The 14237-nt window shown below is 43.1% G+C and overlaps 1 protein-coding gene across 1 annotated transcript in view; it reads left to right on the forward strand.

Annotated features, from left to right (window-relative positions):
• Positions 1-14237, forward strand: part of Arhgef4 (Rho guanine nucleotide exchange factor 4) — a 206320-nt gene that overhangs the window by 89865 nt on the left and 102218 nt on the right. The window contains 1 exon segment of the mRNA XM_047545044.1: positions 124-3753. Coding sequence (XP_047401000.1) covers positions 124-3753 — 3630 coding nt within the window.

The following is a 14237-nucleotide window of genomic DNA, read 5'->3' on the forward strand; positions in this document are numbered from 1 at the left end:
GCACTTGGGAAACTAATGAGATGTTTCTAAGCCTTCCTCCTCCGATGAAGGTAGGCATGGTGTAAACACGTGTGCAGATGTCCTCAGGCCTCATCTCTGACTCTTTTCCTCTTGCCTTTCCAGACTCCAGAGCCAGATACACCCCTGCCAGTTGAAGGTGAGATTGAAGATAATCAGCTTCCCCCATCCCCTGCAGAACCAGAGGAGCAAGGATGGAGCCAAGAGACAGACCACGATGACTTTGAGACTCTGTCCCATCAGAGTGAAAGTCGATCAGACACAAAAACCGACCCCTTTGAAAGTGCCTCTGACACAGAGTCTCTGTCAGGTGACCTCACAGCAGGAGTCTGCTTCCCTTCAAGTGGTATCTCTGTTGACAGAGAAGCAGGTTGGCAGTGTCCTGATGCCCCAGCAACTGGACCTCTCCAGGAGCAGCGTTTGACTTGTGTCTTTGAGCTCGATGCAAAGAAAGAACTAGATTTGTCCCCTGACTTAACGGAAGAATCTTACAAAATTGAGTTGCACGCCTTGGCCACAGTTGCTGGGGAAAAGGAGGAAGAACCCCTCTGGGACTGTGTGACCAGCCTGGACCAAGAGTTTTTGCTGGCAGAGTGCTGCTTGCAAGGTGTCACTGGCAACAGCAGTCCCCAACCTGTACAGAGGGTGACTGTTCAAGACTTTAGGGGGCCCCCTGTTGCTTCTCAGAAATCCAAGTCTGAGAGCTGTCTGGACATCCCTATGATCTGGCCCTACTTTGTCCAGTACTGTGAAGTAGGTAGGAGTTGGCCATATATCCACAGCAGGGCACCGGTGCTACCTCGTATAGGCTCACTGGACAACACAATCCCCCTTGGGACCAGGACAAAGAAGGAAAGTACTCCAGGCCCCACAGTGGATGCAGATTTTCTCTGGGCCCAGCCCTACTTGAATGCCTCCTGCCAGCCTCCTTTGGGGATATCTTTCCCTTTAAACACCAAGCATCACCATAGTGCCCCAGAAAATATTGGCGATAAGGGCAGGGCATCCGGAGAGCACTGGTGTCAGCACATGAGCACACTGGTCAAGGCCAATTCCATAGCAGGGTTTCCCTTAAGTTCCCCTGGGGATCCTGTGAGGCAGAACTCTGTAAAGTTTGGAACCCATTTGAGGGAAGGGACAGAAACAGAAGAAGACTCAAGGACACAAAACACCCTTCCTCCTGCTCCCACCCAGCTGTCTGATTTACTTCCAGCTTCCCAAAGTAACTGTCTTCATTTGCAGGATCATAACAGACCCAGTGGTTGTAGCTTGAAAAGGGCTTCTCAGGACACACCCTCTGCAGGTCTCCCACAGGAAAACCAGTTGGGACAGGATGCTAGGTTATGCCCAGCCACTTCATGCCTTACTTCAGAATTGGTGAAGCTTGGCAGCCAAGAGGAAGGGCCTGGGCCCACTGAGTGCAAGCTGGGACACGGCCCAGAGAGCAGACCTGAGGAACCCCAAGGCACTTGCCCTACGCCAAGCCCTGCTGATGTGAGCAATAAACAAGAGCACCTGCAGGACATTTTGGTCCAGGCAGGGAACCAAACCAGTAATTACACATCAAAGTCTGTTCTCAGTGAGAAAAGACAGTTGCCTACTGGAGCCAACTTCCCACCTCATTGTAGCGGTGGTGGGACTCAGGTGTGGAACAGAGACTTGCTTGGCTGCTGGGAAGTGAGTGCTAGCTCAGATGCCCCACAGACCACCCTGAAATCAAGTGCAATAGACATTTCAAAGGAAGCCGAAGAGGAGATGGTTCTAGACTTCAAATGCAAGAAAAATGACTTGCAGTGTAGTTCCGAATTCCCAGAAGCCACTGTGTCTCACTGCAACCCTGGGGATGGCGAGTGTGATCAAGCACTGGAGGATGGCCTCAGGCCCCTGCAGGTGGAAACTCAAACAGGGCCAGACTCTAGGGGCCGGGGCACCCTTATCATTATAGGTGTGGAGCAGAAAGGTCAGCAGGCCACAAGGAGGAAAGAGGGCCTGCTTTCTGAATCACATCCCCTTGACTTTCTAGAAAACAGAGTAGAATTTTCCCTAAATGCTGGCTTGACCCCCTGTGAGCTTACCAGGGCATGGAAAACACCAGATTGTGGCAATGAGTGTGGCCTGCCAGCAGTTTCCACATTGGGAACCAGTGACAGTGCTCCTCAGTGTCTGGCTCAAGGCTCAGAGCTTGGGGGAGTTCCAATCCCCCGAGCTGATTCAGTAGAGACAGAGCCTCCAGAAGAGAATCTGTGTGGGAAGAGCCCAATTGCTGGACAGGAGGGCTCACACCAGGTCATAGGTGTCCAGCCCATAGGGAGCCAGGGACCACCAAACCCGGAAAACAAGCAAGGGGAGCCCAGCGAGGAGGTTTTGGAGAGCGTGGCAGTCTCCAGAGAAGGGGACCTGGAGGCTCCTGAAGGCACTGCTGCTGGAGATGTGAAGTGCTCCTGTTCCCCGGCCTCTGGCTGCGGCCCGGGACTCCAGTCTCCTGGACCTCCCCACCTGCTCCGCAAGATCTCCCAGGAGCCGGGGAAGCGCCTGACGTTTCTCAAGGTGAGCTCTTTCAGGAAGGGCAAGACCTCAGCCACAGCAAGCCCTGGAAAGGCCACACCAGGTGCCCTGGCCCTGAGTGCAGAGAGCCACGCCAAGGGCTCTTGGGGCACAGAGGAACTCCAGGCTGAGAACGCTGCAGATGCTGCTGGTTGGGCTGCCACACCTGCGCACCACGTGGGTGGTTCTGCTCCTCCTGAGGCCATCCTCCTGGTCGCAAGCGGAGGGGCTGCAGAGCTGGGAGAAGCAAGACCTGTGGGGACACCGGGAGACCTTTGTAGCAGACCTTCTTCAGAAAACTGCAACACAAAGAGACTCAAGACACCAGAGCGAACGCTCAGAGCAAGGTTGGCCTCAGCTCATAAGACATTTTCAAGTTTTTTTGAGTCAAAAGTTTTAGAAAAAGAGAATGCGGAAGAGTGTTCTCCGGGTTCTCCCAAGGGCGAAAAGGGGAAGAGCAGGTCACGCCAGACCTCCTGGCTTCCATTTCTGAAGAGCAAAGATGCGGAAGGCCCCAGAAGGCCATTCGTGGTAAGTCTGCTTCCAGGACCAGAAATCCCGGATCCCATCTGCCCTTCCCCAGTGGCCAGCAGCCACTGTGAGGAGTGCGCCGAGGACACCCAGAGCTATGTTTTTAGAGACCACTGGGCCCCCTCCCATCCCACCGCACCTTTGTCATCCAGCAGTTTAGTCTCTCCCGAACACAGGAGGAAAAGTGAACCAACCATCAAATGCACAGTCCCCCAGGAGGGTGGTCGGTACCTCCCTTCTGTTATCTTCCCTGAAGAGTCTTGGCTTGCGTGCCCCCCAAGCCCTGGAGCCCAGCAGGTGGGCATCGGTCACGCCCTTCCCTGCAGCTCTGCCTGTTGCTTGGCCTATGAAAACCAAGGCATGCCCTGCAGACCCATGAGTCCCAAGCCCCGGAGTCCCAGGCCTGGTGCCCAAAGGGCCAATCTCCGCTACCCCGGCAGGACTAGCGCCGTCTCCATGGTTTCCCTTGGAAGCTACAGTGAAGTGGACGACTGTTCAGAGGCTCCTGAAAGGCCCAGGACTCCCAAGTCCCGGAAAAGCCTCCTACTTTCCCTGCAGACACTAAACCAGGACGACCAGAAGGAAGAGAGCGGGAGAAGAAGCCAGCACCACCGTGGCCTGGCTGCAGCACCCTCCCTCAGAGACCTTCCTGGGACTGAGGTGAGTGACCTCTGAATGGCACCAACTGAGTGACTTACCTCTTGAGGTAAGAGGAAGGCAATCCAATAGGATCAGATTCAAGATACAATTAAAAACCCATTCAAGTACTAGAGGAAGACATGGAGAAATTTCTTTTTTAAAAAAAGTCACAGTGGAGAAGGGCTGATTGACAAATTCCTGAGTTAGGAGAGAGATAAAGTAGGAAGGACTGGATGTCCCTCACCTATCCAGTTCATGGGGCGAGGGATCAACTTCTTGAAATTTGCCAAACCAACAAGTGGGGGTTGGTATTTCATCATCATTTTATTTTATTTCTCTTTTTTCTGTATAATTCAAGCCACCTGAATCCCTTTTCTCTCAACTGCCTGTTCGTAGTGTCTATTTTATACTGGGTGGTTGGTGCAGGCTTTTGTCAAACTCAGTCCTTCTCCACTAGGACATTAAAAAAAAAATTATTTACATTGTCTTCTAGTAGGGTAATGTTTTGTTTTTTTTTTCATTTTTATCTTATACCTGATCCAAATGCACTTACATTGCTATTAAGCATGAGATAGGAATTGTTGATGCTTCTGAAATTTCTAGAAAAATGAAATGGTCTGTGCCCCAAAGCAGATACTCCCACCCAGGAGGAGGTAGCATGGTGCTGGGTCAAGCACAGGAAGGGACATAAAAGGGTGGGATTTCTCAGGAGTCTGACTATCCTTAGAAGAAGGGAGCTTTCTGGAAATTCCAGAAAGAGAATACTCTTGGGACTATGAAAGTTAACCTTCCTTTATGCCTTAGACAGACAAAGTGGCGTAGGTGAGGCCAGCAACGTGAGTGCGTGGAGTGTGCCAAGATCTTTCCCACTGTGCCCACCCAGGCTCCTGACATTCTGCAGAACACCAGCAGTGCAGGAGGGGCGGGGTTCCCTCACGCAACTGTCAGCCACCCAGAGCGCTCCAGGCTCCGGTGGGTCTCCTGGCCCAGAGCACACGTACAGCTACGGGCAAGATCCTTGAGTGTGCCTTCAGACCTGGTGGGCGGCTGGGAAGGGAGGAGCTGGGGCAGGAGGGTCACAGCAGTTATTTCAAGGACGTGGGACAAATTCAGCAGACACTCAATAGTAGTCCCTACCAACTGAAAGTCGCTTCACCTTACTCAGCCTAGTTCCTCATTTCTAAGAAGTTAATCTTAAAGGTCTCCCTTTTGGGGTTACTTTTTTTTTTTTTTAATTGCCAATACTGAAGTTTTTTTAAGAAGTCAAACAATACAGATGTAGAAGGGAAAGGGCCCCCAGCAAACCCTCCAATCTCATCCCATGAAGGAAACACTTAGTACCTATATTATTAGTCAGGGTTCTGCAGAGAAATAGAACCAATAAGTTATATATAGAGAGATGTTTATTATAATGGGATTTGTTCATGCAATTATGGAGGCTGAGAAATTCCAGGACAGACAATCTGCAAACTGGTGTTCCCGGGATGTTGGTAGTGTGACTATCCAGGTCTGAAAGAAAATGATCCTCTCAGTCCCAACCAAAGGCTTGAGATGAGGGAAGTGGGGACAGAGTAACATGCTGGTGAAAGTCCCGGAGTTCAAAGACCAGAGAGCTTGGAGGTAAAAGGCAAGAGAAGAATGTATCCTAACTCCAAGAGAAAGAAAGAGGAGAGAGAAATCACTTCTCCCTTTCTCTGTTTTTGTTCTGTCCAGCCTGCAGCCCACAGTGGATCTTCCCCACTTCATCCACTCAAATTCTTATGCCAGTCTCCTCTGGAAACACCCTCATAGACATACCCAAATTAATGCCTTACCAGTTCTCTAGGTATTCTTTAATCCAATCAAGTTGACAGCTAAAATTAACCATCACTGTATGCTAACATATTGTCTTCATTATGTTCCCCAATAGATAGGAGTTCAAGGGGAATTTGGGGGAGGGATATTAGACCATGGGGTCATATATACATATCACTCTGCATCTTTCTGGTTCGCTTAGTACTACAGCAAAGTCTTCCAGTGATTGATGTACATTGTTCTTTATTTAGGAATTGCATAATATTTTGTAGTATGGTTATACCATATTTAACTATTCTTCTATTGAGTTAATTTTTAGTTTGGGGCAATTATACATAAAGCTGCAACAGCATCCTTGAGCATGTATCCTTAGGTATGAATGTTTTGATTTCCATAGTATAATAGATTGCACAAAGGTTACATGTATTTTTTCCTAAATGATAGTGGCAGTTAGCAATAACAGTATACAGGTTTCCATTTTCCTGACACCCCTCCAATTTAGTTGCTTATTGACATTTAAAATTTTTAATTATCTGAAATATGTAGAAAGCTGGATTTAAAAATGAAAAGACATTACAGTGTTAGCTCTTTTAGAATAAAATCAGGTACAAAAAAGTAGTCAAAAAAGACTGTAGTACTTGAATAACAAGATTGATAAGCCACATACGTCTGTGTGTATATATGTACATATAACACATGCACGCACACATACATGCAGAGGAGAACACATTCCCAGAGGCTATCCCTGTGCTCAGCTGGGCCTTATATATGGGATGGAGTGAGTGGGGTGTGCCTCAGACAAGCAGCTGGACATCCTTCATGGGTTTCAACAAGCAGTGAAATGGTGACTGCAAAGGGCTCAGCAAAGAGCCCACATGAAGCAAACACTCAATAAATTTTGGTTCCTATTCCTTTTTCCCCTTCAAATATTAGAAGATGAAGGCTTAGTGTGTTTGTACATCAGACCAAAAACAGAAGAGCAGGTGCGCAGGGCAAAAGAACTTGGAGAGAGACTTTGAAAATTTGGCTGTCTCCAGTTGAACTTTGGGCAGCAAGGAAGGTGAAACTCCACTTGGAGATAAGACTGCGCCATCTTGTGGGTGCTCCTGGAAGAGCAGGCTGTGGTTTGGGATTCGGCAGGCATTCCCATTTCTTTCTTCCACAGGGTTCCTAAGAAGTGGCAGTTCTTTTATTCCAATATCTTAAAACAACCATTCTTAATATCTTGATAAATTTCTTCCAACTTTTTTCTCTAAACAAGTTTTATATATTTAACAGGGTTGCGATTGTACCATCTCTAGAAGTTTTAATTTGCTATGATTTTATACACTGCAGTTTATTTTTTAAAGTGCTTTTAGGTGGAGAACCCAAAAAAGTCATATAGAAAACAATAAGGTATAAATGTGTAGATACATAGTGTTATAAACAAATAGAGAGTAACCTTCATCCAGGTCAAGAAACATCACACTACCCACCCAGCTTCATGTTCAGAACGGAATTCCTCCTCTCTGGCCCTAATCAATAGGCAACATTTTGAGGTATTCACCACCTTTTGTTATAATTTTGCCATCTAATTTTGTGCCTGAAACAGTGTAGGGTGTTTGGGGCCTGTTTCTGAGCTGTCTATAAATGAAACTATGCATTCCTTGAGAACTTACTCATTCTATTTAGTTTGACTTCTTTTGCTTTAATGATGTTAACACTCATCCTGTGCTATGCTATGTATCTAAAGCCCTTTCATTTTTATCATTACGTAGGATTGCTCTGATTCAGTATAACAGAGTGCTAAAATTCTCAGTCATCTGTTGAGGTTCTTGGGTCCTGTCTCCAGCCTAGGCCACCTGGGCACATGCACCTGCCTTCCTGTTGGGTCCTTGGGGGACACCTACCTTCAGCTTTACTAGATACTGTCAAATTATCATTTTTATTACTGCATTTTAATTATACAGAATAATGGGTTTCATTGTGGCATATTCATAGATGTAAATGACATACTTGACTCATATCCACCCTTCGTTGCCCTCCTCCACCCCATCCCCTTCCTTTTCTGTAATAGTTTCTTGGTACTTTTACATCTTTTCCCCCCTCGATTCCACATGAGGGAAAACATGTGATACTTGTCTTTCTGTGTCTGATTTATTTTACTTAACATTATGATCTCCTGTCCCATCTGTATTTCTGCAAATGACACGATTTCTTCAAACTTCTTTGTAGCTTTATACCACAGTGTATTCAACAGCACTTTCTTTATCCATTCATTGTTGATGGGCACCTAGGCCGATTCCAAAACTTAGCTGTTGTGCCATAGTAAACATGGGTGTGCAGATACGAAGTATGCTGATATTAACTCCTTCTCTATATACTGAGGAGTAGTATAGCTGGATCATATAGTTCTACTTTTAGTTTTTTGAGGCACTTCCATATTGATTTCCATAATGGCTGTACTAAGTTACATTCCTACCAACCGTATTTAAGGGTTCCTTTCCCCCTGCTTCGTCACCAGCATTTATTATTTTTGTATTCTTGGTGACAGCCATTCTGACTGTCAATTTATTTTTCCAAAGTGACCATTCAGACTTACACTCTTTCATTGGAAGTTTCCTTTGCTCCACATTCTCATTAACATTTGGTTGATACTGTCAGTCATTTTAATTTCAGCCACTCTGCTATGTATGTAGAAGCATCTCCTTATGGTCTTAATTTGCATTTTCATATCTCTAAAGAGGCTAGAACCCTTATATATGCTTTTATTGACACATTTAGTTATTTATTTATCTACTTATATTTATGGTGCAGGGGATCAAAACCCCGCTGTTGACGCTTTAAATCTTCTCTCATGCAACATATCCGCCCTCATCTCTTGTCTGATCGGCATCCATTGTCTGTGGGGTCATCTTTTTCTTACTGATTATATACATTCTGCAATTCCATTGTTAGCTAAATCTACCACAAATACTATGATCCACTCTGTGAGGCTTATCTTTAATGATATTTCTTGATGAACACAAGTGCTTAGATGTTAATGTCCAGTGTCTTCATCTTTCCCTATCCCAGGGTCATGAAAAGAACCCTCTAAGTTGCCATTCAGAAGTTGTCAGGGTCTTGTTTTTTACTGTTAAGTCTCCAAAAGGCCTGAAACTGGCTTTTGGGTTCCTTCGTTTGTATCCATCCTTATACCCACATGGTGTCTCACTCACCTTGGCTGCACAATAACTCATTCACAGCTTTGTGCCTTGTTCCTCTTTAATTTGATCACTGTTTGCTAAGTATCACTAATGGACCAGGTGATATTCTTGGTCCTGTAGTTACAGTGTTAAATAATACAGAAAGATCTCAGTCCTCAAGTCAAGGGTGAGGAGTGGAACAGTAAATAAGTGAGCAAATGGGATCATTTCAGATATTGATAAGGAATAAGAATGTAACTTAAAAATTGCAAAGATTAACAGGATACAGTGCTAAGGGGACTGAGGGTGGGGCTCCCTAAGCTTGGAAGTTTGGGGTCTGACATTTGGTTTTTTTTTGTTGTTGTTGTTGTTGTTGTTTTTCCCTTTGGCAGTGCTGGGGATTGAACCCAGGGCCTTCTGCTTGATAGGCAAGCACTGTACCAACTGAGCTATCGCCCCAGCCCGGGTTCTGACATTTGAACTAAGCCTGCAGTGATGAGGTACCTATACATGTGACCTTGTTAAGATCCAGCCCAGAATTTCGGTGAAGCAGAAGAATTGCCTCAGCAATAACATCCCTATAGGTGGCTAGAACATTTTCGAGACCGTGGGTCTCTAGGTATTCTTTAATCCAATCAAGTTGACAGCTAAAATTAACCATCACTGTATGGAACCCAGTGAGTAAGTTCACTGGATGGAACCCAGATCTTGTAGGTGCTAGGCAAGCAGCTCCTCTGTTACCCTTTAGGTGTATTTACTTTTTTTTTTCTGGTGCTGGGGAACATTAGCACTTTTATTTTTTATTTTGAGACAGGGTCTTGCTAAGTTGCCCAAGCTGTCCTGGAACTAGTGATCCTCCCACCTCAGTCCCTGGGATTACGGCCACTGCACCTGCCTAGATACAATTGTGACAAGATATTTCCCTCACAGATTGCCATAGACTTGAACCCTCCTCAGTTCCCCTTATCGTATTGGTGTGTATGTATATGACAGATCGGCACCATGCAGTCCTCAGGGTGTGGGAAGTGTTGTTTCCAGTTAGAGATTTCTTCCCCCTAGAATTTCAAGTTTGGGGGCAGGGGAGCCTTTGATTCCAGGGGAAGCAGGCTCTACATCTTCTGTAGGCAGATACTTGCATTTTTGCCTCTTGCTAAGAGGGCTTATGAAGGAGACTAAGATCAAGAAGGGGGCAGGATAGAAATAACTGTGGCTGGCTGAGGAGAGTGGGGAGAACAGCAGGGAGTGCTGTAAGCCTGCTTTGTCACCTCCTGACCCTGAGCCATGGAGTGAGTCCACACTGGGACTCAACTTCCTATCAAGGGTTGGACTAGGTGGTCTTGTAGGTCTCTGCTATGCATAATATCAATCAACTTGATGAATGAACGCGAGAGAGCTTTCCTGTTCCCCACGCTTAGCCTTCTCTCACTCCAACAGTAGGGATCCAAGGTACTACTTCTACCTAGAGATCTTAATGGGGAAAGGTGGTGAGGGGAGAGAGAACACATCGTGAGCATTTTCTAGCCTTTAAAAATCCATTTGTATTCTAAAATGTATGCAGACAGGCACAGGCCCTGGAATAGCTAAAACAATTTTGTAAAAGAAAAAGTGCAAAGAATCTCTATCCAATATTAATTTAAGGCCTATCAGTAGGTAGAGGAATCAAAGCAGAGTGGTTTTGGGGGAGGGACAGACACAAAGTCAATAAAGAAGAATAAATGCCTCCCCAAATGGACCCAACCAAATGTACAAAACTGCTTTTTAAGTACACAGTCAGTTCAGTGGAGGAAGGACAGTCTTTTCAACACGTAACACTGGAGCATTTGGATACCTGTAAGCAAAAAGAAAAATGTTGACCTAAATCTCACACTTCATTAAAAAATTAACTCAAAATTCACTACTAAGCACAGACCAAAATATAAAATGCCATGACGTTCTAAAACTTTTAGAGGAGAAAACATTTCGGATCTGGAGCATGATAAAGAATTTTTAGACATGACATACAAAAAGCACATTCATAAGTGGAAAATGGATAAAGTGAACTTCACCACTTTACTTATTTTTTTGATAATGACACAAATACCAAATTTTTATTGGACATTTTTTCAATAATTTCAATTTTTTTTATTTGAAAAAAGTATCAATTGATTAAGTAATTTGGTTATTTAATTAATGAATGTATTTCCTTGTTAATTTTTAGATGTTAGGTTTTCCTAAGTGTAATTTATATTAACCAAATTTACCATCATGGAGTGGACAGTTGGCTGAGTTTTGAAAAATGTATAGTCATGAAATCATAACCATAATCAAGACATGGAACAATTTCTTTCCCCCAAAGAACACCTTTTTTTTTTTTTTTTTTTTTTTTGTGGTGCTGGGGATTGAACCCAGGGCCTTGTACTTGCAAGGCAAGCACTCTACCGACTGAGCTGTCTTCCCCAGCCTGGGACTCCACTATTTTAAAAGAAGAAAAAAAAAAAAAAAACTTTTATTCTAAAGTTTCCAGTTGTGATAGATGAAGATTTGACATTTTGCAATCCACTCCCTCTCCAACCCCAATATTTCTTCTGTCCATTTCATCCTCAAATATCATGTTTCCCAGGATATGGTTAAGTAAGTAATAAATGTTTATATCATTTTGTGTACCAAAATATTTTTCTGTAAAGCCAAATAGTGGACCATCATGATATTTCTTTTGTTTTTTTAATGACTGTTGAATTTTCCTGTCCTTAAATTGAACTGACCTCTTTATCACATAATTATAAACCACTTTACCAATGTTCAAACATGGCAGTATCTGTCAGGTCTTCCCTTTCTCCAAGAGACCTTCTTCCAAGAACCCTCTGATCTGCTGCTGTAATTTGAACCAGTTGTTCTCCAGGAGTTTTGTGCAACTTTCCTTCCCTGATTTCTTGTTTCTTAGATCCCATGTCTTCCTTAGTCTCCATTCACTGCTTTATTATGATCAAGCACATTCCCCAATAACATCCTAAGAAAAAGGTACACAGAGGTATGTTTGAGTCCTTGCATGTCTGAAAATGTGTTTTTTCAAACCCTTATATCCAATTGACAATTGGGTTTCATACAGAATTCTGTTGAAATCAGCCTTCAAAATCCTGAAGGTATTTGTCTTAGTCTGTTTGTGTTGCTATAACAGAATACCTGAGGCTCAGTAATTTATAAAGAAGTTTATGCAGCTCGTGATTCATGATACTGGCATCCTGTCACCATAGGGCTATCTAGTTGCCTTACAACGTGGTGGAGAAATGGAAAAGAAACCAGCTTTGTGCAGAAGGAGCTCAAGCATCTGGAACAAGCTAATCTAGTCACAGGAGACCTAACCTATTTCTTTGAGATGGGCATTAATTCCTTCTGAAGGTAGCACTTCCAATCACCTAATTACCTCCCACTAGGCCCCACCTCTTAAAGGTTCTACCACCTCAACACCATTATAGTAGAAACCAAGCTTCCAGCATCTGAACCCCTGGGGGACAGACTACATCCAAACCATAGCAGCATTTCTCCACCATGTTCTAGCATTAAATACTGCTGTAAGCAGGGAAATAACATTCTTATTCCCAGTCCATGATCTTTTTTTTAAACTTTAGAAGTTTTAAAGGTCTCTCTTTTATCCCTGGTTTTCTCAGATTTCATAGTGATAATGAAATGAGAGAGTTTAAAAAAAAATTGTGCTGAACATTCAGGGTGTCCTTGCAATCTGGATACTCCAAACCATCCATACCAGGGGAAAATGTGCTTTTTACTTCCATCCCTTTTCCTCTGGCACTCCTATTAGTTGGAGGTTGTTCTTGAATGATGCTCTAATATTCTTATCTTTTCTACATTCCATCTTTTCATCTTTTTGTTTTAGTTTTGGGGAAGAGATTTTCTCCAGTTTACTTCCAACCCCTTCTATTGAATTTTTCTGTTGTTTGCTTTTCTTGAAATTTTTTTCAATAATACAAATAGATTTTTCTGATTATATGAGTAATATTTACTCATTTTAAGGAGCTCTAGGATCATAAAACTATAAAAAATATTTTAAAATTTCATGCAGTCCTTCTATTGTCTGGTAATCAGGCCAACACTTGGTGACTATCATTTTGTAAAAGGTTCCTTTTATATATACATGCTTAAACAAACACACACATACACACAATTTGATATAAACAGGGTATCACTGAGGTTATTTTGTCATAAATGCTGTCTCTGTCCCTCTTCATTACCTCAGTATTCCCACTGTAGTCCCCATTAACTGGTGCCTGCAACCCAGTGAATGATAATCTGTATTTTCTCAATAATCTTATAATCACATGCACCTACAAACTCCTTTCCTTGAATCTTACACTTGCCATGTAAGACTTATAGAATATCTTCCAGGGCACTTGTAATTCTAAGTAATGGCTACATAATATTCCATGTTGTGAGTATTTCATAATTTACTTTCTGTGCCACCTATTGATAAATACTTTATTTCTAATATGTGGTACCTACAAATTCTGGAAATGTTGATTTAGCAACATTATTTCATGATTTTATAGACTGGTACTCTTTAGTGGATAGTTTATCAGGGATTAAATTACTGACCAAAGCTTATAAGCATTTTGAGATTTTCATAGGTTCTGGACTGCCTTCCCAAATTACTTAAATTTCTCTCTATCTCCACAAGCAATTAATATTTTAATTTTATAATTCTTGGTTTCTGTTGTTGCTGTCACTTTTTAAATTTTGTGTTGTTTTTTGTTAGCACACTTTTTTTTAGTTCAATTTGCTTTTTCTTGTTCTTTCTCAGTTTAAAAAATATTTAGGAATATTAATAGATTTCAAGGAAGTTGTGAAACTAATACAGAGGTTCACTGTACCCTTTCCTCAGTTCCCTTAAAGGAAAAGTCTTCCATGACTTTAGAACAATATCAAAGCCAGCAAATTGACACTGGTAATGTGTGCATGAGTTGCGTATCTTAATTTATCCAAAATGCCTGGAACCGGAAGTGTTTCAGATTTCAATTTGGAGGAGAGGAGGTTGGAATGTTTGCATATACATAATAAAACATCTTAGGAGAGACCCACATCTAGACATGAATTCATTCCTGTTTCATATATACTTTATATACATAGCCAGAAGGTCATTTATGAAATATTTTTAGTGCACCTAGATTCTGACCATGACCCATCACATGAGGTCAGTTGTGGAATTTTCCACTTGTGGGGTCATATTAGCACTCAAAAAGTTTCAGAGTCTGGAGCTTTTTGGATTCTGGATTTTCATATTAGGGATGCTCAAACTGTATCAATGTTGCTGCTGTTTTCTCCCAAGCACAGGTTCACGTAATGACCATCATAAGCAAGACATAGTTCTATCACCCCTGTGCTAGACCCCATCGCACCCTCCCTCTCCTGCCCTAACCACTCCCAACCACTAATCTATGATTCTGTCATTTCAAAAATGTGCCTTTTGAGATCATTTTTGTTCACCCAGCATTAAGTCCCTTGAAATTCATCTGAGTTGTTACATGTATCAGTAATTCCTTTTTATTTCTGAGCAGTAGC

Source organism: Sciurus carolinensis, chromosome 3, assembly GCF_902686445.1.
Source record: "Sciurus carolinensis chromosome 3, mSciCar1.2, whole genome shotgun sequence".
In the NCBI taxonomy this organism is placed as follows: Eukaryota; Metazoa; Chordata; class Mammalia; order Rodentia; family Sciuridae; genus Sciurus; species Sciurus carolinensis.